The 27,585-nt window shown below is 33.3% G+C and overlaps 1 protein-coding gene across 5 annotated transcripts in view; it reads right to left on the reverse strand.

The window, feature by feature from the left end:
• Nucleotides 1–3,946, reverse strand: part of LOC145729788 (homeobox protein prospero-like) — a 28,222-nt gene extending 24,276 nt beyond the window's left edge. The window contains exons 1-3 of one of the 5 annotated variants that reach the window (XM_081980707.1): nt 2,349–3,946; nt 2,127–2,267; nt 1,778–2,077 (exon numbers count right to left, since the gene is read on the reverse strand). In XM_081980707.1, coding sequence (XP_081836833.1) covers nt 1,778–2,077; nt 2,127–2,267; nt 2,349–3,881 — 1,974 coding nt within the window. In that variant the 5' untranslated portion in view covers nt 3,882–3,946. Of the gene's footprint in view, nt 1–1,777; nt 2,078–2,126 lie in introns of all 5 variants that reach the window. The other 4 variants (XM_081980703.1, XM_081980706.1, XM_081980708.1 and 1 more) reach the window with 4 other exon arrangements.
• Between the last annotated feature and the right edge of the window lie 23,639 nt (nt 3,947–27,585).

Consider the following 27,585-nt stretch of genomic DNA (forward strand, 5'->3'; position numbering starts at 1 on the left):
TAGATGTGAATATTTGAAGCATAAAAATTGAGTTGAAGTTTCTGGAAGTAAATTTTCATGATATTTGACTAGCTCAGTAGTTTTTGTTTAACTAATTTGTCAACTAAAAGCTGGAATTCCTTAGTAAGTCAATTTTCATGACTTTTGATTAGTTTACCTTAAAATTGACTAGAATTTCCAATAACTGAGAATTTTTATGGTTTTTTTGTCTGGTTTTTAACATTTATGTGAAAAATCACCTGCATTTTTTGAATCGAAGAGTGCAGAAGTCAATTTAATAGTAAGGAAGCTTGAAGTGAAATTTTCAAGACTGTGGACAGTGTACAAACTGGTTCTCAGGCCTGATAAGTCAAAAACTTTGTCAAGATAGTCTTGAAATTAGATTTTTTAGGCTAAATACAGCCTTAACGTACTTAAATGCTCGAATTTTTAGCACTGACGTGTCTAGAAGTCAATTTAACAGTCTACTATGTCAAAAAATTGGTGAAGATAGTCTTGAAACTCGATTTTCCAAGCTGAAAGCAGTATTAAAGCACTAAAAAGAGTCCAAAATTCTAAGAAAATGAAAAGCAAAGTAAAAAAACTTGAAAAGTTAGCTTTCAAGTCAATTTTCATGAAGCTAATGTCAATATCCCGTATTTAAGGCTATTTTCAAGACTAAAATATTGAAATTTGGTTTCAAATTATGAAAACTTACTTCAAATGCAAATTTTAAGCTTCTAATGTCACTTTTCATTGGTTCAGAGTCATTTTTGGTCTTCAAGTCAATTTTCAAGGTTTAAATGTGTGAATTTGTAGTCCAAAGTTTTAGAAAAAGTAGTTTTTCATGTCTACAAGTCAATTTTCATTACTAAAGTGTTGAATTTATATGAAAACTATGACGACTGACTGCAAAGATAGTTTTTAAGCCTCTCAAGTTAATTTTCACAGTTTCCAAATCAATTTTCAAGACTAAAGTCTTTCAATTTGTCCGAAAGCTATAAAAACTGGTTACAAAGACAATTTTAAAGCTTCTCAGGTTAATTTTCACCACTTTAAAGTCAATTAACTGGTTTCTAAGTCAATTTTCGAGATTAAACTCTTTTGATTCGTCTGAAACTATAAAAACTGGCTACAAAGACCGTTTTTAAGCCTTCCAAGTCAATTTTCACAGTTTTCAAGTCAATTTTCAAGACTAAAGTCTTTCAGTTTGTCAGGAAACTATGAAAACTGGTTGCAAAGACAGTTTTTAAACCTCTCAAGTCAATTTTCACAGTTTTCAAGTCAATTTTCAAAACTATAGGTTTCAGTTTGTCCGGAAACTATGAAAACTGGCTACAAAGACCGTTTTTAAGCCTCCCAAGTCAATTTTCACAGTTTTCAAGTCAATTTTCAAAACTAAAGTCTTTCAGTTTGTCCGGAAACTATGAAAACTGGTTGCAAAGACAGTTTTTAAGCCTCTCAAGTCAATTTTCACAGTTTCCAAGTCAATTTTCAAGACTAAAGTCTTTCAATTTGTCTGAAACTATAAAAACTGGCTAGAAAGACAATTTTAAAGCTTCTCAGGTTAATTTTCACCACTTGAAAGTCAATTAACTGGTTTCTAAGTCAATTTTCGAGATTAAACTCTTTTAATTTGTCTGAAACTATAAAAACTGGCTAGAAAGACAGTTTTTAAGCCTCCCAAGTCAATTTTCAAGATAAGGTCTTTCAGTTTGTCCGGAAACTATGAAAACTGGTTACAAAGACAATTTTTAAGCTTCTCAGGTTAATTTTCTTGAATAAAAAAAAAACTCACCTGCATTGCCATGTGGTGGCCATGACTTGGTCCGTGGAAGAAGGGACTGTAGGGCGAAAACACCTGGGATTCGTGTAATCCGGGATTGGGAATCGCCACCGACGTAGGAAGGGAAACTGGCAACATCGGTGGCGGCTGGTGATATGGGGGAGGCCTTGGTGATGGACATGACGGCGCACCTCCACTACTCGCCTCCATGGCAGCGGGAGACATTCCCATACCGCCACCATCTTGACCCAGGATACGACTGACAGTTCTCGGGGTAATCCGGGTGTCTGTCACCTTGAAGGGCAGAAAATCCTGATTTACTTATTAAAGCTGTTTTCGAAGCGAGAGGGAGTGAACTTACCTTGTGTCGCTTCTTTTTAGGGGCGACCACTAAACTTAGGGCCTCGTTCTGTTCGGGGGCGTCTTGAGGTTTCTGTACGCAAAAAGAGTGATTCATACCGAACAGGGGGGCTTGACTAATCCCAGGTGGAGGTTTCGGGGGCTGAAACATTGGAGGTCGAATGTGAAGATCGGTTTTTGGTAATGAATGCACGGGCATCATTTGAGGACCGTGTCCATTTACCATTTGGTTTTGATTTGGGGGTGGTGGAGGTGCCACTTTAGTCCGTGGTGATTTCCGGTCTAGTAACTGTGAGGCCATCATCAGGTCTTTGTTTAACTGTTCTGCTGCATTTGCGGCGTCTTTGGAACGTTTCTGATGCACAAAACGCGACAAAATCGAGTCGATTAAGTTGGATAAGGAGGCTGTAATTTCGCTTTTTAAGGCGTCCGCCAGACCTTCCAGGTCTGTGCCTGTTGGAGTTGCAATGCTTCTCATCATTTGCAGTCGTTCAGTGATGTTTTCGGTTGCTGGTTTTGGCTGTTGCTGTTGCTGGTGGTGGTGGTGTTGTTGTTGTTGTTGGTGGTGGTGGTGCTGTTGCTGTAGTTCGTTATTTAGTGCCACCGCCGCTGCTTCCTTAGCCAGTCTGGCTTCCTGTTCCATTAGCAATTTATGGCCTAAATACATTGCAGCAGCGTTGTTCATGTGATGTGGAGGGTGATGGAGTAAACCGTTGTGGAATTGTGGTTGAGGACTAATTTTCATTTTGCTCACCTCCTGGGCTAAGGTTGGAGTCACTTGAGTTGGGGTTGGGGTTGAGGTGTTTGTTGTCGGAGATTGAGGGGGGGTTCGTTTAGGGCTCTGTTCACTGTCACTAGGGATTTCCTCAATTTCCTGACTTTCCTCCGAACCCTGTTCCACTCTAGTGCAGAGTTGCATGTACTTTTGCTGCATCTCAGCCAACTGTTCCTGCATTGTCCTTAACTGGGATTTAAGCAAGTTTTTCTCCACCCTTTTTTGTTTTATTGGTTCAGTGTCTTCCTCCTCATCATCAATATACCGTTCAGCATTGCTGTCGTGTTGTTGTGGCTGATAAAGTTTTCGTTTTTTGCAACCGTTTACCTGAGGTGGTGCTGGACTAGACCGCATCCCAGACACTATATTTTCCACTCTAGCTTTCTTGGCATCCTCAGGTTTGGCAGGACTGGCTGGTTCCACTTTTGGCGATGGAAGTGACTCAGTTTCCATACCGTTTATAGCGTCTTCCATTAGTTCAGGTCTTCCATCAGCGTCCAGGCACTCTTTAATTGTTGCTGCGTCAGGATCATTGCGTTCCGGACTGGCTTTGGGTTCGTTGTTGTTGTTGTTCATAATGTGATCTTGTCCGTGTTCGAGCAGTTCGTGTTTGCGTCCTTGCAAAATATCGCGTAACATATGATGGGCGAGTGCCTCTCCCGAAGGAGGACTGTCACCGTCACACCGAATCACCGAGTCCTCACTGTCACCTTCCGACTTTTGTCGGGCAAGTAGATCGTTGAGCATTTTGGCGGGCGCGAACCCCGGTCCAAAAAGACCGAACTGTTGATGTTGGGTGAAAATGGCGCCGTAAAAATTACCACTCGAACCAAGAAAATTCGGTCGCGAACTGAAATTCGGGATCGAAGAGTACGAGTTACGCGGCTCGCCGGCGTCCACGCGTTGTCTGGTTCTTTTAGTTTTCTTCAAGAGCTTATCTGTGTACAAACCAAACTCTGTCTCCTCCTCCGATGACATCATAGGTTGGGGCGTTATTGGTCGTCCAGGTGCCCCCTCCAGAAAACCGCGTCCCCACTTTAAGAATAGTTGCCCATGTCAATACCTGAAAAAGGGATAACATAAAGCGTGTCGTCACGGACTTGTGAGAACGAAAAGAGAGAGGGTCTTAGTTTTTCGATCACCTGCCTTCGGGCACAACTGTTGATGTTTTAGGCAGCCAGTTGTCGTCGAGAAAGCTTGGCAAAGGGATCGACATTCTCGCTTTTGCTTTTGCGGTCGTTCGATAACGACTGCGAAAGCTTTTACACTCGAAAATCAACCATTATCACTATTAATTAGCTTATTTCGTAATTATTCATTAAAATTTTTTTTTTTTATTCTCTTAGACAATTTTTGACTCTTTTTTAATTAATTTTTAGTTTATTATTTTCAAACAGGTCTTATAATTTTTTTAAGTTCAATATTCTTACCTTAACCCTTATAAAGCTACAGTACAACGACACATGTGAATGAAGTTATAAAAGAAAGTAATCTAATATGGTGTCATAATTTAGCTTAATTTTATAAAGGTAAGAATAGGTCTTTATTAATTATGATGCTTGTGAATATTTCTTTTTGTTAATGATGGGCGTAAATTAGCCATAACCGTTTTGAAAAGTCATAAATCTGAATCATTACACTTTTCATGCACCCCCTGTATAGTAGCGGCAGTGACAAACTGTGTGAAACTCTCATCCATGAGTTTAGCAGACCTTTACTAACATTTTTGTTTTTTTTTAATTTTTCGTAACTTTCACCATTTCTGAGTTGTTTAACAGAAACTAATTTTATGCATCAAATTTTTGAATTGAAGTTGTAGTTTAAAATTTGAGCACCCTGTAACTCGCTTATTTTTGGGAGATCAGGGAGACTAAACCACTTAAAGTAACCGTCTTGAGCTCCTCTTTCCAGTGGTCTAAAGCAAAAAAATATATCTGATAAATTGCCTACAGGGTGACCAAAAACAGTCAATCATCATAATTTTGATACACACCCTGTATACTGAAAGCAAAAATGGTCCTGAAAACTGACAGTGCTGAGTTAAGGAGTTGATTAGAAACATTATTGGTATCTTGTATTTTTTTGTAACTTTCACCGTTTTCAAATTATTTAAGAAAAACTGGTTTGGTGCAACAAATATTTAAATCAATTGAAATTGTGGTCTTGAAATAAAAAATTTAAAGGACAGTCAAGGACAAAATCGCCTATAAAACACACTCGGAGTAAGAAAATTATTGTTTTAAGCACATTTCCGTAATTTTCATTAAATTTTCTATCCAATAACCTGAAAAAACACACCTAATTTGGTGCAGTCAGGGAGAAAAGCTGTGTCAAAGTTTGGGCTGGCAGAAACACGTTTAAAAGAACAGGCAAGGACAAAATCGCCTGTAAAACCCACTTGGACTTAAAAAAATATTGTTTTAAGCACAATTTTGGAATTCTCATTAAATTTTCTATCCAATAACCTGAAAAAACACCCCAAATTTGATACAGTCAGAGAGAAAAGCTGTGTCAAAATTTGGACTGCCAGAATCTAGAAACACAGTTTGAAAGAACAGTCAAGAACAAAATCGCCTGTAAAACTCACTTGGAGTTAAAAAATTATTGTTTTAAGCACATTTTTGGAATTCTCATTAAATATTCTATCCAATAACCTGAAAAAAACACCCCAACTTTGGTACAGTCAGGGAGAAAAGCTGTGTCAAAGTTTGGGCTGTCAGAAACACAGTTTGAAAGAACAGTCAAGGACAAAATCGCCTGTAAAACACACTCGGATTAAGAAAATTATTGTTTTAAGCACATTTTTAGAATTCCCATTAAATATTCTATCCAATAACCTGAAAAAAACACCCCAACTTTGGTACAGTCAGGGAGAAAAGCTGTGTCAAAGTTTGAACTACCAGAAACACAGTTTTAAAGAACAGTCAAGGACAAAACCGCCTGTAAAACCCACTTGGAGTAAGGAAATTATTATTTTAAGCACATTTTTGGAATCCTCATTAAATTTTCTATCCAATAACCTGAAAAAACACTCCAACTTTGGTACAGTCAGGGAGAAAAGCTGTGTCAAAGTTTGGACTACCAGAAACACAGTTTGAAAGAACAGTCAAGGACAAAATCGCCTGTAAAATCCACTTGGAGTTAAAAAAATATTGTTTTAAGCACATTTTTGGAATCCTCATTAAATTTTCTATCCAATAACCTGAAAAAACACCCCAAATTTGGTACAATCAGGGAGAAAAGCTATGTCAAAATTTGGACTGCCAGAATCTAGAAAGACAGTTTGAAAGAACAGTCAAGAACAAAATGGCCTGTAAAACCGACTTGGAGTAAGAAAATTATTGTTTTAAGCACATTTTTGGAATCCTCATTAAATTTTCTATCCAATAACCTAAAAAAACACCTCAAATTTGATACAGTCAGAGAGAAAAGCTGTGTCAAAATTTGGACTGCCAGAATCTAGAAATACAGTTTGAAAGAACAGTCAAGGACAAAATCGCCTGTAAAACCCACTTGGAGTTAAAAAATATTGTTTTAAGCACATTTTTGGAATTCTCATTAAATTTCCTATCCAATAACCTGAAAAAACGCCCCAAATTTTGAACAGTCAGGGAAAAAAGCTGTGTCAAAGTTTGGACTACCAGAAACACAGTTTGAAAGAACAGTCAAGAACAAAATCGCCTGTAAAACCCACTCGGAGTAAGAAAATTATTGTTTTAAGCACATTTTTGGAATTCTCATTAAATTTTCTATCCAACAATCTGAAAAATCACTCCAAATTTGTTACAGTCAGGGAGAGATTTTCCTGGTAAATTAAAATATTTGATTTACTGGTAATTTACCCATCACTACTATTTAATGTAACTCTCCTAATTTCCTAATTGGGATTAACGTAATGGCAATGAAGGTATCAAAATGAGATGATAAACTTCATTCGGATGTGAGTATCTCATAAACAACGAAAGTTTTGTAGGCGATAACCACGACTCTTATATTGGAAAATACATGTAATATGTTAAAAGTTATCGCCAACGATCATTTGATGCCCGTTTATGGTATGAAAACAAATTACTCAAACCAGTAAAAGCGTGCTTTCTTTTATACGAAGAATTAACTATAAAAATTCTTATCGTCAAGTAGACGTAAATTTAAAATTGCCTCCGACGCCGTATAAACGCTATACGAGAATATAATAAACAGGAAGCATTTTCCCTTTTTTAAAAGTCGCCGTTTTCCTGCCAGATTATAAAAAGGACACCTCGATACAATAAAAATGATGTCTTTTCAGGTTTTTATATTGCTCACTTGACATTTTGTTGGTTTTCTTTATAGCTCCACGTAAAGACGTTCGTATTGTTGTGTTTTACTAGCCATGAATTGATGATATTCGGATGCGTTAAAGTGTGGTAAAATTAAATTGAATTTATTCACTGAAATTGTGAAAATCAAGTGAAATTTAAGTTAAATATTATCAAGAAACGAAATTCGTTTTATTAAAAGAATATAATTTAATTAAAGCAGATATTCGAGGATGACTACATATGCTCACTGACTGACTAGGATTTAATGGATGTTCAGTGTTTTCAAATTTTTATTAAATAATATGGCCATAAGGACAACCCTAGCAACTGATGAACGCTTGAAAATAGAGCAAAACGGTTTACATGTTCCTATCTTATTTTCTTTTTAAATTCAGATTAAAAGGGTATTTTAGAAAATTTAAAATTTCTTGAAAATACTGTTGTAAGATAGATCTGAAAAAAGTAAGATACAAACATGTAAATCGTTTTGCTCTTTCTTCAACCGTTCCTGATACAGTTTTCCAAATAGTGAAAATTCGAAATAAATCGATTATCGATCGAAAAATCATTACTTAAACGTCATTTGTTTTTATTAATGTGGTCATTATCTCGAAAACGACAACATTTGGAGAGAAACTGATTAGAGCGACAACGCTCTAGATTAAGCAATAGAACCAAGAAATAGCATCAATTACTAGGGTTGTCGAACGAAAATCCGTTGTTGCTACTGATTTCATGTAGATCTGGCAACGCTGGAATTACGAAAATATTTTAGATGTATTCCTTATGACCATATTAGAAATTTTTGTTTCAAGCATGTATTATTTTTGGTTTCCTAGATACTCTACCGCGCATTCTTAGTTGGCCACCCTGTACACAGTGAAACAATTGCAAAATCAAACTTTGAAATATTACCAAACCAATTCTCTATTTTTAATAGTAAAAGAGTCACGTGACTTTAAAAACAAGAGTCTAAACGTAAAAACTGTCAGGTGACGTTAAGGATGACATTTTAACCTTAAAAAAAATACTCACGTGATTTAGTGTATCAGTTTAAAACTACAAAACCGTCATGTGACCTCTCAAATACGATTTTACCATTTAAAACAGTCACATGACCTTTAGGATCCCGTTTTGAAGTTAAAAAAGAAAAATTGAGGAATAAAAATTGTCACGTGACCATTTTCACTATAAAAAGAGTTACGTGACTTCAGAATTCGGTTTTGACTTTAAAAAGAGTCACGTTATCTTTAAAACTAAATTTACTGAATAAAAATAGTCACGTGACCGTTTGCACTTTACGAACGGTTACGGGGCTTTTCAAATAACATTTTGACATTTAAAACTGTCACTTGACATTATGAATCCCATGTTTAATCTTAAAAAAGTCACGTGACTTAAAATATCATATCAGCCTAAACGTAAAACCTAACATTTTAACCAAAAAAATAGTTACGTGATTCAGTGCATTAGTATAAAACGTAAACCGGTCACGTGACTATCAAGATTCTGTTTTAACGTTAAAAAAGTGACCAAAAATGAACTTGATTTGAAAATTTTGTTACCTTTTGAAAAGATACTCGTGACTGTCAGTTTGTCACGTGACCTTTCAAATACGATTTTGCCATTTAAAACAGTCACGTGATAGTAGGTATGATTCCATTTCAACGGTAAAACAGAGTCACTCAGTCAATTTGTCACGTGATTTTAAAAATATCGGTTTAGACTTCAAAAAAAATATTGTGACATTCGAAACGGTCACGTGATTTTCAGGATCAGTTTTGACGTTACAGAAAGTGTCACGTGACCTTAAAAGTTGCGTCAACCATTTGCACCTTAAAAACAGTCACAACGGTCACATGACCCTTCAAATAATATTTTGACTTTAACGTTCTATTATACAGGGTGTCCGGATTTACAGTGTTTTGACAGGAAAACCCTATTTTCCGGTTAGGTTAGGCTAGATTAGGATTTCCGAGAAAATATTATTGGCAAAAACCGTATTTCCATATATCTCTTAAAAATTGGACACAGGGTGAAAAAACAGGTGAACCACCATAATTTTCTTGCACACCCTGTATACTGGAAGCAAAAACGGCCTTGCAAATTTACGGTGTTGGGTTAAGGAGTTGATTAGAAACATTTTTGGTCTCATGCAGTATTTTTGTAACTTTCAGTGTTTTCGAGTTATTTAGGAAAAACTGGTTTGGTGCAATAAATATTTAAATAAGTTGAAATTGTGGTCTCAAATTTGAACACGGTTTAAAGCAGTCAGGGATGAAATCGCCTGTAAAATCCACTTGGATTAAGCACATTTTTGGATTCCTTATTAAATTTCCTATCTAATAACATGGAAAAACACTACAAAATTTAGTACAGTCAGGAAGAAAAGCTGTGTCAAAATTTTTAAACTGCCAGAAACACACTGTGAAAGAACAGAAGCAAAATCGACTGTAAAACCCACTTTTAGTAAGAAAATTACTATTTTAAGTGCATTTTTGGAATCTTTATTAAATTTCCTATCTAATAACATGGAAAAACAGTACAAAATTTGGTACAGTCAGGGAGAAAAGCGTTGTCAAAGTTTTTAAACTGCCAAAAACACAGTTTGGAAGAACAGAGGCAAAATCGCCTGTAATACCCACTTGCAGTAAGAAAATTACTGTTTTAAGCACATTTTTGGAATTCTCATTAAATTTTCTATCTAATAGCATTGGAAAAACACTAAAAAATTTAGTACAGTCAGGGAGAAAAGCGATGTCAAAATTTTTAAATTGCCAAAAACACAGTTTGAAAGAACAGAAACAAAATCGCCTGTAAAACCCAATTGGACTACGAAAATGAATGTTTTAAGCACATTTTTGGAATCTTCATTAAATTTCCTATCTAATAACATGGAAAAACACTAAAAAATTTAGTACAGTCAGGGAGAAAAGCGATGTCAAAATTTTTAAATTGCCAAAAACACAGTTTGAAAGAACAGAAACAAAATCGCCTGTAAAACCCAATTGGACTACGAAAATGAATGTTTTAAGCACATTTTTGGAATCTTCATTAAATTTCCTGTCTAATAACATGGAAAAACACTACAAAATTTAGTACAGTCAGGAAGAAAAGCGGTGTCAAAGTTTTTAAACTGCCATAAACACAGTTTGAAAAAACAGAAGCAAAATCGCCTGTAAAACCCACTTTGAGTAAGAAAATAACTGTTTTAAGCACATTTTTGGAATCCTCATTAAATTTCCTATCTAACAACATGGACAAACACTACAAGATTTGATACAGTCAGAGAGAAAAGCGGCGTCAAAGTTTGAACTACCAGAAACACAGTATTTGTAATTTTTCAGTAACTTTTGAAAAACTATCGTTTACACGATAGTGCAACGCAACCTTTGATCCTTCACCAAAATTGCAATTTTAAGGTTAGAACCTTGATTTTATAGGTTAGTATAGCCTTATCATGGTAGATTAAAAGGGTTTATTTTTTTTAATTTTGTCTTCATTTCCAGGAGTTGTGCACAAAAAATTGTGGTTGTTGGAATGCTTTCGTCTAGTTGGTGCAGCGCAGCTTTGATTGGTCCCCAAAAATGCAATTTTTGTGTTAGAACCTTGATTATAGGTTAGTATAGCCTTAGTACAGTAGATTTAGTATAATTTTTTTTCAAGATTTTCTCGAGTGAATCTGGGAGATTTTCCAAAAAATGGCGGCTGTTGAAAAACTAATCGTAGAAAATTGATAATAAAAAAATGAAAAATAAGGGTGAAAATTGCAATTTTAAGGTTAGAGCCATGATTTTTTAGGTTAGTATAGCCTTAGTACAGTAAATTTAGTGTAATTAAAGTAAAATATTTATTTTACTGGTAATTTACCCATCACTATAAAAAAGTAAAAGCAAAATTAAGGACAAAGTGGTGGATTTAGTGAAAGTCTCAGACTCAGAAAGTCAGTCTGGCAACAATGCGAATTTCGTATGCACGTGCCTCTATAATTGAGTGCGATGACAACCAGAAAAAAAAACTAATGGTACCGGATGGGCACTATCGACAAAAAATTCAATCGAAAAAATCGACTTTGTCGTACCTTTAACGCGTGCCAAGTGGCGCAAAAAGCGCATGGTACTTCCGAAAAGGTACCACCACCAGCGTACCGTGTATCCGCGCAGAAGACTGGGTGGCTAAAACAGCATATCAGGTACCAAATTAGACCAGTTTTATAACGGAAGTGTGACGTCACGTTGTGTGATTGTCCGCCGGAGATGATTTCGGTATTGTTTTATATCCGGCAAGGTTCCTTGCCTGAATTTTTTTACTGTCAATGGTTCAAGTCCTAGTCCGGAAACAGAAATTAGGAAAAAGCGAAAACATCGCAGTTGTCCCCATTTGGCTTGATTTACATGCTTGTTTAATTGGTTCAACCTTTCTGGTCATTTAAGTTTTCAATTTACAAAAGTTATTAAGCTGCGACTTTTTGGGAGTCTGTTGAAATTGTTCTTCATCTTAATTATTACAACTTAAAAATGAAATTTTCCATCAAAAACCTTCAATTTTCCCCGTAGATAATGATTGTAATTTTCTCATTTGAAGCCACGAATGCAATACGATAAATGAACTAATTAGGCTTGTCTGTTAAAGTGATGACTTCGCGTCATACATTCGCACTTGCCTTAATGATGTTTATCCGCTTCTGGAAATAAAGAAAACGGAAGAAGCATTTAAGTTATTTGTCATTCCTATTTTCATGCCACCAACAAGCTTGTCCCTCTTTTAAAACCTCTATACGCTTAATAATCAAAAATTAGTTTAATTCGTCTCTGGGAAAACAAGTTAATTTCAAATTTCAATCAAATTATGGTTCAAAGAAAATTAAGTAGACTGTAGGTACTTTTAAGTTTAATTCAGTTCAATTTCAGATGTAAAAATGAACGCATTTTTGAAATTTACCAATACATTTTACAAACGAGCCTTAATCGCCAAAGTGGTGAAAAGGTAAGGTAATTTGAAACATAATAGTCACCACAGCTCATACCACACTAGTTACATTACTAGTGTGGTATGAGCATTTTTATAGTCACGAGTGGGAAGCATTGTGAGTACAATATTTTAGCTATGATTAGCACAGAAATTATTTAACTCTTCAGTTACGTAGTGAGGGATTTTACAGTCACAAGGCCGATAATGATTGTTTTATTGTATTCTTAGGGTGATTTACCGCACTAGTGACTGTAAAGTCCTTCATTAGGTAACTCAAAGGAAGTTGTGTAATGGATCATTACCAATCATTACAAAATTTTTTTGTAAAAAATGGCGTTAAACCGAATTTTTCATTTTTTTACTACACCTCAATCACACCATGTAAACTGCTCAAAAATGATTAAAAATTGTATTGCCTCATTCTTTTTGACGAGCAGTTTATTAGCAAATGAAGATAGATTACAACGATTTTGAATAAAAGAGGGCAATAATGCTCTTTTCAAAATTTTAACCATCCCTCACCATATTATCAAAGCATCATACGTGTCATAAGAGGCTTTTAGACTGTGCCTAAATGATCGTCCAATTATGATCTGACGATCAGTGTTCAATGATTGAAAATAGAGTGAGTAGACAAACAAATATCAAAATCCATAATTCTCGCCCATAAAACCCACTTGGCGTGAGAAAATGATTGTTTTAAGCACATTTTTGGAATCCTCATTAAATTTCCTATCTAATGACATAAAAAAACAATACAAAATCAAGTAAGGACAAAAAGAAAAGTGGTGTCAAATTATGAACTGCCAGAAACACAGTTTGAAAGGACAGTTAGGGACAAAATTGCCTGTAAAACCAACTTGGAGTGAGAAAATAACTGTTTTAAATATATTTTTGGAATCCTCATTAAATTTCCAATCTAATGACATAAAAAAAAACATTATAAAATCAAGTAAAGAAAAAAGAAAAGTGGTGTCAAAGTTTGAACTGCCATAATTACAGTTTGAAAGGACAGTCACGGAGAAAATCGCTTGTAAAACTTACTTGGAGTGAGAAAATGACTGTTTTAAGCACATTTTTGAAATTCTCATTAAATTTCCTATCTAATGACATAAAAAAAACACTACAAAATCAAGTAAAGACAAAAAAGGAAAGTGGTGTCAAATTATGAACTGCCAGAAACATAGTTTGAAAGGACAGTTAGGGACAAAATTGCCTGTAAAACCCACTTGGAGTGAGAAAATAACTGTTTTAAATATATTTTTGAAATCCTTATTAAATTTCCAATCTAATGACATAAAAAAAACATTATAAAATCAAGTAAAGACAAAAAGACAAGTGGTGTCAAAGTTTGAACTGCCATAATTACAGTTTGAAAGGACAGTCACGGACAAAAACGCTTGTAAAACTTACTTGGAGTGAGAAAATGAATGTTTTAAGCACATTTTTGAAATTCTCATTAAATTTCCTATCTAATGACATAAAAAAATACTACAAAATCAAGTAAAGACAAAAAGAAAAGTGGGGTCAAATTATGAACTGTCAGAAACACAGTTTGAAAGGACAGTTACGGACAAAATTGCCTGTAAAACCACTTGGACTGAAAAAATGAATGTTTTAAGCACATTTTTAAAATTCTCATTAAATTTCCAATATAATGACATAAAAAAAACACTACAAAATCAAGTAAAGACAAAAAGGAAAGTGGTGTCAAAGTAAGAACTGCCAAAAACCCAGTTTGAAAGGACAGTCACGAACAAAATCGACTGTAAAACCCACTTGGAGTGAGAAATTGACTGTTTTAAATATATTTTTGGAATCCTCATTAAATTTCCAATCGAATGACATAAAAAAAACACTATAAAATCAAATAAAGACAAAAAGAAAAGTGGTGTCAAAGTTTGAACTGCCATAATTATAGTTTGAAAGGACAGTCACGGACAAAATCGCTTGTAAAACTTACTTGGAGTGAGAAAATGACTGTTTTAAGCACATTTTTGAAATTCTCATTAAATTTCCTATCTAATGACATAAAAAAACACTACAAAATCAAGTAAAGACAAAAAGAAAAGTGGTGTCAAAGTTTGAACTGCCATGATTATAGTTTGAAAGGACAGTCACGGACAAAATCGCTTGTAAAACTTACTTGGAGTGAGAAAATGACTGTTTTAAGTACATTTTTGAAATCCCCATTAAATTTCCTATCTAATGACATAAACAAACCACTACAAAATCAAGTAAAGACAAAAAGAAAAGTGGTGTCAAATTATGAACTGCCAGACACAGTTTGAAAGGACAGTTAGGGACAAAATTGCCTGTAAAACCCACTTGGAGTGAGAAAATAACTGTTTTAAATATATTTTTGAAATCCTTATTAAATTTCCAATCTAATGACATAAAAAAAACATTATAAAATCAAGTAAAGACAAAAAGAAAAGTGGTGTCAAAGTTTGAACTGCCATAATTACAGTTTGAAAGGACAGTCACGGACAAAAACGCTTGTAAAACTTACTTGGAGTGAGAAAATGAATGTTTTAAGCACATTTTTGAAATTCTCATTAAATTTCCTATCTAATGACATAAAAAAATACGACAAAATCAAGTAAAGACAAAAAGAAAAGTGGTGTCAAAGTTTGAACTGCCATGATTATAGTTTGAAAGGACAGTTAGGGACAAAATTGCCTGTAAAACCCACTTGGAGTGAGAAAATAACTGTTTTAAATATATTTTTGAAATCCTTATTAAATTTCCAATCTAATGACATAAAAAAAACATTATAAAATCAAGTAAAGACAAAAAGAAAAGTGGTGTCAAAGTTTGAACTGCCATAATTACAGTTTGAAAGGACAGTCACGGACAAAAACGCTTGTAAAACTTACTTGGAGTGAGAAAATGAATGTTTTAAGCACATTTTTGAAATTCTCATTAAATTTCCTATCTAATGACATAAAAAAATACGACAAAATCAAGTAAAGACAAAAAGAAAAGTGGTGTCAAAGTTTGAACTGCCATGATTATAGTTTGAAAGGACAGTCACGGACAAAATCGCTTGTAAAACTTACTTGGAGTGAGAAAATGACTGTTTTAAGTACATTTTTGAAATCCCCATTAAATTTCCTATCTAATGACATAAAAAAAACACTACAAAATCAAGTAAAGACAAAAAGAAAAGTGGTGTCAAATTATGAACTGCCAGACACAGTTTGAAAGGACAGTTAGGGACAAAATTGCCTGTAAAACCCACTTGGAGTGAGAAAATAACTGTTTTAAATATATTTTTGAAATCCTTATTAAATTTCCAATCTAATGACATAAAAAAAACATTATAAAATCAAGTAAAGACAAAAAGAAAAGTGGTGTCAAAGTTTGAACTGCCATAATTACAGTTTGAAAGGACAGTCACGGACAAAAACGCTTGTAAAACTTACTTGGAGTGAGAAAATGAATGTTTTAAGCACATTTTTGAAATTCTCATTAAATTTCCTATCTAATGACATAAAAAAATACTACAAAATCAAGTAAAGACAAAAAGAAAAGTGGGGTCAAATTATGAACTGTCAGAAACACAGTTTGAAAGTACAGTTACGGACAAAATTGCCTGTAAAAACCACTTGGACTGAAAAAATGACTGTTTTAAGCACATTTTTAAAATTCTCATTAAATTTCCAATATAATGACATAAAAAAAACACTGCAAAATCAAGTAAAGACAAAAAGGAAAGTGGTGTCAAAGTAAGAACTGCCAAAAACCCAGTTTGAAAGGACAAAATCGCTTGTAAAACCCACTTGGGGTGAGAAAATGACTATTCTAAGTAAATTTTTGGAATCCTCATCAAATTTCCTATCTAATGACATAGAAAAAAGCTACAAAATGAGGTATAGTCAGGGAGAAAAGTCATGTCAAAGTTTGATCAGTTAGAAACACAGTTTGAAAGGACAGTCAGGGACAAAATTGCCTGTAAAACCCACTTGGAGTGAGATAATGACTGTTCTAAGCAAATTTTTGGAATCCTCATTAAATTTTCAATCTAATGACATAAAAAAACGCTACAAAATGAGATATAGTCATGGAGAAAAATAGTGTCAAAATTTGATCTGTTAGAAATACAGTCAGAAACAAAATCGCCGGTAAAACGCACTTGGAGTGAGAAAATGACTTTTAAGCACATTTTTGAAATTCTCCTTAAATTTCCAATCTAATGACATAAAAAAAAACACTACAAAATCAAGTAAAGACAAAAGGAAAAGTGGTCAAAATATGAACTGTCAGAAACCCAGTTTGAAAGGACAGTCATGGACAAAATCGCTTGTAAAACCCACTTGAGGTGAGAAAATGATTGTTTTAAGCACATTTTTGGAATCCTCATTAAATTTCCTATCCAATAACCCTCTGTACAGGACGATTGCAACAAACCTTATATAACACTTGCCTAATATGAAAAACTTTCAAAATTTGTGACATGACCCTAGTTTTGTAAACAACACTGAATCATTTACGACAGTAAACCGAGTAGCCTAATTGAGTCATAGCTATATAGGATAATAATAATCAGAGAACGTCTTGTGATCAGGAAATGCGGTTTTGTATGGCTATCGTGAGTGTTTCTCAGTTATCAGTCAAGCCAAAGTCGGCAATTTTAAATATTAAAACTCGCTTAAAAGCTGAATGACTGTACGACGCAAACCTGCTTATGACATTAAATAGTCAATAGGGTTAAACGATGTCCTGATTACACTCATGTGCGTTTATGAGATATTCAAAAGGAGGAAAATGGCGTCGGGGGTGTGTAATGGACACAGTTGGTATTTGATCGTACGAACAATTTAGTTATAAGTAACAAGTTTTTTAAATTCAATGTAGGTTATTGGGATTTTCTTAATAAAACCGTCCATGTTATGATCAACTTTCATCAAATTATCAACTTTTTAAGTCAAATTTTAGTGCTTAAAACTTGATAAAATTGACTTGGAAATTAGGAATTGACATCAAATTCATGAAAATTGACTTGCGAACTCTATATTTACATTCAGTTCATGAAAACTATATGATAATTGCAATTGTGTCTGTCGAGTTGATTTTCAAAACTTTTTAGTGGTTGAAACTTGATTGTTGACTTGAAAACAGCAAATTGACATTAAAGTCGTGAAAAGTGACTTAAAAATTGAAAATTGACGTATAATTTTTGAAAACTAACTTAGACATTGAAATGATGCCAAGTCAAGACTTTGAAAAACTCTTTTAAACAAATTTTATTATTTTAAACTTGATAACTGTCTTAAAAACTGCCAATTGCCGTCAACTTCATAAAAGTTAATTGAAATCAAACTTTAGTGTTTGCAACTTAATAATTGCCCTGAAAACTGGAAATTTACATTAAATTCACGAAAATTATCTCAAAAATTGAAAAATAACAGCAAATTTATGAAAACTAACTCGATTATTGAAATTTAGCCGATCAAGATAATATTCCAAAATTATTTAATTCAATTTTAATAGTTGAAATCTGATAACTGACTTGAATACTGTATATTGACTTGGCTTAAATTGGCTTAAAGACTGGAAATAGTCACTAAATTCAAGGAAATTGCTGGAACAAGCTGTTATTTACATCATATTCCTGAAAATTTACTTAAAAATTGAAAATGTACATACATTTCATAAAAACTATTTCAATTTCGAAAATTTAGCAAACAAGCTGTAATTAACACTAAATTCATGAAAACTATCTCGATAATTAAAATTTAGCTAGTCGAATCAATTTTCAAAGTTTTTTTTTTTTAATTTTGGTGCCTGAAAAAGTTTTGGAATTAAAAATTTACATAAAATTTATGAAGATTTTCCAAAAAAAAAAAAACTGATATTGACATTAAATTTTAAATTGAAAATTGACCTTAAATTCATGAAAACTAATTCGATAATTGAAATTTTGGGGACCAAGTAATTTTTCATATTTTTTTGAACTAATTTTAGATCGTGACACTGCAAATTGAAATCAAATTCTTAAAAACTGACTTGATTATTAAAATTTTGTCTGTCAATTAAAAAAAAGTCTAAATTTTCAAACAAACAAACAAATTATTTAAATAAATACAAAAGGCTAAACACCAATTTTTACATATTACCGACATACGATATAATTTGTAACGGTTTTTGCATTAAAATCGCTTTATAATGATGCCCCTAAAGTATCCATTCCCATATAGTGACATCACAGGTGTTACCAGTTACCATAAGTCACGAAACCGACGCGGGAGTAGAACAACAACAGATAAGCACTACTTCCGGCGACTTCCGGTCGTCCGGTCACGCAAATATGATCACCCTGTAAGATCTGGCTTTCCCACAATCGCTCTGTATACGCGCGATGGGGTTCTGAGTGAATAAGAAAATTCGATCATATGGTGCCTTATGGGACGATGTGGGCGAAGCGGAACCACTTCCACCTTTTAGACCGGATGTACACACCGTGTATTATTTTATATGCTCGTTAGATGTCTTTGCATTTTTGTTACTCTAATTAAAATGTACAGGGTGGACTGCGATAAAATATCGCTTATTTGCTTTAACTAATGATACCGGTAAGGTAAAGTAAAATTGGAAACATAAAATTCAGTGTGACAGGAAAATTTACCAATTTTAGCAATTTTCAAATCAGCCTAAATTGTGGTTTGAAATTTGAACATCCTGTAACTCAGTTATTTTTGGGACTTAGGGTATAATGGAAGCAAAACCGGTCCTGCAAATTTACGGTGTTGAGTTAAGGAGTTGATTAGGAACGTTTTTGGTCTTCTGCAATTTTTTTGTAACTTTCGGTGTTTTTGAGTTATTAACGAAAAACTGGTTTGGTGCAACAAGTAAGTATTTAAATAAGTTGAAATTGTGGTCTCAAATTTGAACATGGTTTAAAGGAGTCAGGGACAAAATCGCCTGAAAAATCTACTTGGATTAAGCACATTTCTGGAATCTTCATTAAATTTCCTATCCAATAACATGGAAAAACACTCCAAAATTTGATACAGTCAGGGAGAAAAGCGGTGTCAAAATTTTTAAACTGCCAGAAATACAGTTTGAATGAACAGAGACAAAATTACCTGAAATCCCACTTGGAGTAAGAAAATTACTGTTTTAAGCACATTTTTGGAATCCCCATTAAATTTCCTATCTAATAACATGAGAAAACACTAAAAAATTTGATACAGTCAGGGAGAAAAGCGGTGTCAAAATTTTTAAACTGCCAGAAATACAGTTTGAATGAACAGAGACAAAATTACCTGAAATCCCACTTGGAGTAAGAAAATTACTGTTTTAAGCACATTTTTGGAATCCCCATTAAATTTCCTATCTAATAACATGAGAAAACACTAAAAAATTTGGTACAGTCAGGGAGAAAAGAGGTGTCAAAATTTTTAAACTACCAAAAACACAGTTTGAAAGAACAGAGACAAAATCATCTGTAAAACACACTTGGAGTAGGAAAATGACTGTTTTAAGTAAATTTTTGGAATCCTCATTAAATTTTCTATCCAATAACATGAAAAAATACTAAAAAATTTGGTACAGTCAGGGAGAAAAGAGGTGTCAAAATTTTTAAACTACCAAAAACAGTTTGAAAGAACAGAGACAAAATCATCTGTAAAACACACTTGGAGTAGGAAAATGACTGTTTTAAGTAAATTTTTGGAATCCTCATTAAATTTTCTATCCAATAACATGAAAAAAATACTAAAAAATTTGGTACAGTCAGGGAGAAAAGAGGTGTCAACATTTTTAAACTGCCAAAAACACAGTTTGAAAGAACAGAGACAAAATCATCTGTAAAACAAACTTGGAGTAGGAAAATGACTGTTTTAAGTACATTTTTGGAATCCTCATTAAATTTCCTATCTAATAACATGGAAAAACAGTAAAAAATTTGGTACAGTCAGGGAGAAAAGAGGTGTCAAAATTTTTAAACTGTCAAAAACACAGTTTGAAAGAACAGAGACAAAATCGCCTGTAAAACCCATTTTGAGTAAGAAAATGACTGTTTTAAGCACATTTTTGGAATCCTCATTAAATTTCCTATCTAATAACATGGAAAAACACAAAAAAATTTGGTACAGTCAGGGAGAAAAGAGGTGTCAAAATTTTTAAACTATCAGAAACACAGTTTGAAAGAACAGAGACAAAATCTTCTGTAAAACCCACTTGGAGTAGGAAAATGACTGTTTTAAGTACATTTTTCGAATTCTCATTAAATTTTCTATCCAATAACATGAAAAAACACTACAAAATTTGATGCAGTGAGGGAGAAAAGCGGTGTCAAAATTTTTAAACTTCCAGAAACACAGTTTGAAAAAAACAGAGACAAAATCGCCTGTAAAACCCATGTTGAGTAAAAAAATTACTGTTTTAAGCACATTTTTGGAATCCTCATTAAATTTCCTATCTAATAACATGGAAAAACACTACAAAATTTAGTACAGCCAGGGAGAAACACGGGGTGTCAAAGTTTGAACTGTCAGAAACACAGTTTGAAAAGACAGTCAGGGACAAAATTACCTCTAAAACCCACTTGGACTAAGGAAATAACTGTTTTAAGCACATTTTTGGAATCCTCATTAAATTTCCTATCTAATAAAATGGAAAAAACACTTCAAAATTTGGTTCCGGCAGAGAGAAAAGCGGTGTCAAAGTTTAAACTACCAGAAACACAGTATTTGTAATTTACCAGTAACTTACCGGTCAAATTTTCTTGGTAAAGTAAATATTTACTTTACCGGTAATTTACCCATCACTAGTTAGTCGGTTTTCACTAGTGTTTTCATAAAACAGAAGTTTTGGGGTACTATTTTCTTTAGGTTCACCTAAAAAAGGACGTTTGTTCTGCCATTGGATCAAAGCTGTCAAATTGTGACATATTTAACTGCTTTATTTCTTGGTCAATATCTCTATTATTGGTGATTTTTTAAAGAAAATATTATTCAGATAAAATAAAGCCGCATTTTAACGTTTGAACGAACCTCCTAACTGTCACAACAACCAGGCTGGAAGCTGTCAAATCTTAAAAAAGCTTCTTCACCTGCACTTCCGATCAAAAATGTCAATTAATTGTAATTTAAAAAAAAAAATTGAGTTCAGTTAAAAGCAGGTCAACATTTTGTTTTGGTCACGTGACCTTTTTTACGAGTAAAGAAATGTCTGCAGGTCACGTGTTTTAATTATCAAATTCACCTACAAATGTCACGTGACTATTTGAAAACGTCGAATAAAATCTTGAAAGTCACGTCATTTTTACGTGTGAAATAACGTTCTCTAGATCACATTGTTGTTCAACTATCAAATTGGCCTACAAAAATTGTTCCATCTAAAATATCAAATGTCAAGACCAGGTTTCTGTCAATTGTCAATTGTGACATCACATAGTTTAATTAAGTCAAACTTGAATTAAAAATGTGTTATTTCTGACAACTTACTATATCTACGTCATATTTTTTTCTAAAATGTCATAATTATTAAACAATGAGCCAATTTTAATTTTTAACTGACTTATTATGTTTCTTTAATGAAAAAAGCCTGCGGTCCTAAACTTGTTGCTTATAAATCACATCAGACAAAGAAACCGAGATACTTCCCCTATGCCTTTCTTCTTGTACATCAAGAAGTGGATATTGTTACCGTAAGAAGACCATCCATATACTGGTACCTAAAGATTTTAGTTCCCACGAGAACTTTTTGGGTTAATTGTAGTAAAATGCAAGGGGCATTAATAGATTTTCCTGTATGCAGCTGTGGTAGATAGCATTAATTCTTAAGGATAATTCATTAAATATATAACTCTAGCAGACATGTCAAAATATTTTACCGGGTATCAATAAACCACTTTGTTACATTATTTGGTTAATGGAGTTGGCCCTAAAATATAATTTGGGAAATATTGAGGAGAGCCTATATCAGCGTTAGCACGGTTATTAAAATTGTCTGGTCTACAATGAGCTATCGATTGGCCAAAAGTCTGGCGAATCGCAACATTTTGTAAGGAAGAAAAATAAGAAGGTTATTATTTTCATGCATGGGGCTGGTTGAATATTATATTGTACGATTAATTGCGGTTTCGGTGCTCAATAAAGCCAATTTTAAGGTTTAATGTTGTTTGTCTGCTATGGAGAAGAATTAATACAGATCGGTATTGCTCGTAAAGTGACAATACATTACCTTAGTAATTAATTAAAATACTTGCCAAATTGAATTTGGCTTGCTATGAATCTAGTCTTTTATGATTAAGACACTTCGTATCTCATTCTTAAGTGCCACACTTAAGAGATAATGGAAAGACCTTCCATTTGGCACATGTTCTAATTTATTTTGGCTGGGAATTTAAATATGGCTGCGATACATTTCTTATTGCTAGAAATGATAAGAAATTGTTTTTCCAACTTTTAAATTTCCAAAAAAAAACAAAACTTTTCCAAAAAACAAAATACTTTATTTATCTTTTTCTTAATATGCAAAAAGTAAGATTATTATAACCTAACCTAACCTGCAAAAATTATTATTATTAACACTGTTACAAAAATTATTAGTTAATTCAAATCAGTCAAAACAAAATTTTTCAGTCAGTGGTTGATTTGAAAAACCTTGTATTGTTTTTGGTTTTTGACGTCCTTCTTTTAGCATTTGTGCTAAATTTTTGATGAGGTTTGAAATAATTATACAAGGTGTTCCATGTACAAATGAGCTGAATTTCAAGTAAATCCTCCTGTATATGGTTATTAAACTATTTTACATTGTCAATCTGCTTTACTTTTGTTTAAAAATTTAATAAATTGGAGGAGTGGAATATGAAAAACAGTTATAGGAGAATAATTGAAAGGAGTATAAAAAATTGTACTTATACATACCAAGTCAAGGTCACGTGATACTAAAATACCATTTAATTGATCACGTGACAACTGTCAAAATATTTACTATGAAGCGATAAAACCTATAATGACTACAAATGGATGTACTCTTTAGAGCAAACTTTGACAATTTCAATGTATGTGACAACTGTCACGTGATACTAGAACGTCATTTACTTGAACGGTCACGTGACAACTGTTAAAATATTTACTATAAATCGATAAAACACAAAATGACTCTACGATTGGAAGTGAACTGATTGTGCCTGGATATTTTGTGCTCTGCAGAGCAAACCTTGGAAATTTTGACATATGTGGCAGTTGTCACATGATACTAAATTAGTACTTCCTTAAACGGTCACGTGACAACTGTCAAAATATTTACTATAAATCGATAAAACACATAATGACTACAAATGGAAGTAAACCAATTGTATTTGGGCTCTTTATACTCTTCAGAGCAAACTTTGATAATTTCAATGTATGTGACAACAATCACGTGATACTAGATCGCCAAGAAAATTTGACTGGTAAATTAAAACTATTGTTTTTCTAGTAGTTTAAACTTTGACACTGTTTTTCTCCATGACTGTACCAAATTTTGTAGACTTTTTTTTATGTTATTGGTTAGGAAATTTAATGGCGATTCCAAAAATGTCCTTAAAACAGTCATTTTCTTACTCCAAGTGGGTTTTACAGACGATTTTATCCCTGACTGTCCTAAACCGTGTTCAAATTTGAGACTACAATTTTTATTGATTTAAATATTTGTTGCACCAAACTAGTTTTTTCTAAATAACTCAATCACATTGAAAGTTACAAAAAAATTGCAAGAAACCAAAAATGTTCCTAATCAACTCCTTAATCTAACACCGTAAATTTGTAGGACCGTTTTTGCTTCCAGTATACAGGGTGTGCAAGAAAAGTATAATAATTTACTATTTTTGTCACCCTGTCCGCAATTTTTAAGATAGAATTTTTTACTCTACACTATTTGAAAGAGGAGCTCAAAACGGTTCTTTTAAGTGGTCGAACTACCCTGAAGACGCAAAAATAACTAAGTTACAGAGTGCTTAAATTTCAAACCACATTTTCAAATAATTTGAAAATTTGTTGCATCAAACCAGTTTTTGCTAAATAACTCCAAAACGGTGAAAGCTACAAAAAAATTGCAAGACACCAAAAATGTTCCTAATCAACTCCTTAAATCAGAACCGTAAGTTTGTAGGACCGTTTTTGATTCCAGTAAACAGGGTGTGAATGAAAAGTGTGGTGATTGACTGTTTTTGATCACCCTGTAGGCAATTTTTCAGATATATTTTTTTGCTTTAGACCACTGGAAAGAGGAATTCAAGACTGTTAATTTAGGTGGTTTAACGTCCCTAAACTCCTAAAAATAACCGAGTTACAGGGTGCTCAAATTTCAAACGATAGAAAAATTAACATTTAACCAAATTTGTATCCTGAACTGTATATTATTTTGTCGTAATTATAGTATAGTTTCATGGCAAAAATAGAAAAACTGATAAACTTGATAAAGCGATTAACTCAACATTCTCTTCAACTTGCCTTGCAAACTTAAATTTTAAAAAAATTATCCTAAAAATATAAAAAAAAAACAAAATCCACACTCTGATTTTTGCAACCCAAAAAAAAATCAAAATTTCATATATTTTAGAAATATAACCGTTTTCCTCTATTTTCAGATATTGCAATATGTAATATCTCGAAAACGACTAAATTTAGAGAGAAATTTATTAGAACCAAAATTGTCTGGATTAAGCAACATAATCAAACCAGCTAGAGGGCGTCAAAGTTAACTATTTTTTTTTTTTACTTTTTTGTTGCAGTAATTTGGTACACTCTGTATAGACATTAATGGCCAGCTAACGAAAACGATATGGCAACACTGGTTAAAATTGATCAATTTATTTTCCACTTTCATTGGTGTAGTGTTTAATTGAATCTTAAATAACGCACTTATTTGGTCCACACTGTATACACTTTTGTACGTCAGTAGGTAGTCGATGAAATTGGCTTTCTAAAGATATGACAACATTGGTTGGTTGGTTAAACCGTTTGGCCGCTAGAGGGCGTTAAACTTCAATTAATTTTTTAGAATCTGAAAACAGTTTTCAAACTGCTTTTTGGTGTTTCTAACCTGCCAAAACCGTTTGAGAACCTTGTATAATACTTTCGAGACTGAGAAGACAGTTACTTAATAGCATTTTGGTGTTTCTGAGCTTGCCAACAAATTTTAAAACGATTTTTCTATGAAAAAGCATTTGTTATTTTACTGGGTCGCTCAGAAGAAAGTCATATTTCAAAGTCATCGAATTTGAGACACTCTGTACTCTTTTCTTACAGTTTGTAACACCAATTCAGGGACACTCTGCATTCTAAAATGTTAGTAATTTATAATAGTCATTACTAAATTTCATATTATTTAAAAATGGAAAAATTAACATTTTTCTTCGCTTGTAACCAAGTAAATATAAATATTCATACAAAAAACTTTGGCACGTTCTTTAGGAGGGTAAAAGAAAAAAGCGTTTCAAGGGCGCAAATATTCAGATATTAATAGGCAAGCATCAGGGGTGGAGGAGGGAATAGGAAAGAATGATGAAAAAGTACGTACTTGAGCAGTCTGGGCTTTTGTTTTAACCCTCTAAGACGATGGTGCATTGAAAGGGGAAACACGGCAAATACGCAAACTTACCCCTCGAATCGCTAAGAATACGACTTGCACAGCGTGCATATAAAACCTTGCTTGCCATACTTCCCGGATTAATTAACGAGAGTGGCTGACGATATTCGGGAAAAAAGTTCGCTATTATGACGGTTTTTCTTGAGATTCAACAACTTTTTTTAATGTGAAAGGTTCAGTTTGGAAATGCTTGTCGATAACGTTAAACTCAGCATTCATGCGATTATATCACTTAAGCAGGCCAGTAAATTCTAAATTGATAGTGGAAACATTATATTATACAGTCTGTTCAGGAAAACTCTAGGATTAACATAGGAAATCAGTTTTAACTGAAAACTGAAAAAGTGTAAACTAGAATCTAGAATCTAAACAAAACTAGGCAACTTTAATGCAAAAATCTAGTACAATTTGGTCAAGAAGAAGAATACGTGTACTGGTTCAAACTACCTCCCAGACGAACCTGGAAATCACCTCAAGACAACAAACAAAAGGTTCCACTAATCCAGATGTGGATATAGGATCAGACCACAATCCGGTCGTTATCCAAGACACAAACTAAAAACAATAAGCCGAAGGAAACCAGGAAAAAAACAATCATAACAAGAGATGGGGGAGATTGATTTCAAATTAACGGTTATTCCGCTGGAAACGGTCACTTGACCATAAAAGCTGGTTTTTCTGCATTGTTTAGCAATGTCAGGCTCAAAATTAGTAAAATTATGATTAATCAACAGTGTTCAATATGCCCACAAGAGGAAAACCGTTTGAATACAAAAAATTCAGTCTTATACCTTTTATTGTGTAGAACATTTGCTATTCTGCAATTACAAGCCGAAATATATGGTACCACAACTAAAAAACTGCAAATTTCAATGATTCGGTCATGTTTTAGAAAGTTTACATTTCAAATTAACGGTTATTTGGCTGAAAACGGTTACGTGACTATAAAAAACCTGGTTCTTGTGAGTTTTTGGCACTGCCAGGCTCAAAATTAATGAAATTATGGCTACTCAACAGTGTTCAATATGCTCACAAGAGGAAAACCGTACAGGTGTATTTGAATACGAAAAATTCAGTCTTATACCTTTTATTGTGTAGAACTTTTACTATTCTGCAATTACAAGCCAAAATATAGAACTAAAAAACTGCAAATTTCAATGATTCTGTCATGTTTTAGAGAGTTTACATTTCAAATTAACGGCTATTTGGCTGAAAACGGTTACGTGACTATAAAAAACCTGGTTCTTCTTCTGACAATTCAAACTTTGACACTGCTTTTCTTCCTGACTGTACCAAATTTCGTAGTGTTTTTTTAGGTTATTCGATAGGAAATTTAATGAAGATTCCAAAAATTTGCTTAAAACAGTCATTTTCTCACTCCAAGAGGGTTTTACAGGCAATATTGTCCTTGACTGTCTTTTCAAACTGGGTTTCTGACAGTTCAAACTTTGACACTGCTTTTCTTCCTCACTGTACCAAATTTCGTAGTGTTTTTTTAGGTTATTCGATAGGAAATTTAATGAAGATTCCAAAAATTTGCTTAAAACAGTCATTTTCTCACTCCAAGAGGGTTTTACAGGCAATATTGTCCTTGACTGTCTTTTCAAACTGGGTTTCTGACAGTTCAAACTTTGACACTGCTTTTCTTCCTGACTGTACCAAATTTCGTAGTGTTTTTTTAGGTTATTCGATAGGAAATTTAATGAAGATTCCAAAAATTTGCTTAAAACAGTCATTTTCTCACTCCAAGAGGGTTTTACAGGCAATTTTGTCCTTGACTGTCTTTTCAAACAGGGTTTCTGACAGTTCAAACTTTGACACTGCTT

The sequence above is a fragment of the Ips typographus genome, linkage group LG5 (assembly GCF_016097725.1).
Source record: "Ips typographus isolate SLU linkage group LG5, UJ_Ityp_2.0, whole genome shotgun sequence".
In the NCBI taxonomy this organism is placed as follows: Eukaryota; Metazoa; Arthropoda; class Insecta; order Coleoptera; family Curculionidae; genus Ips; species Ips typographus.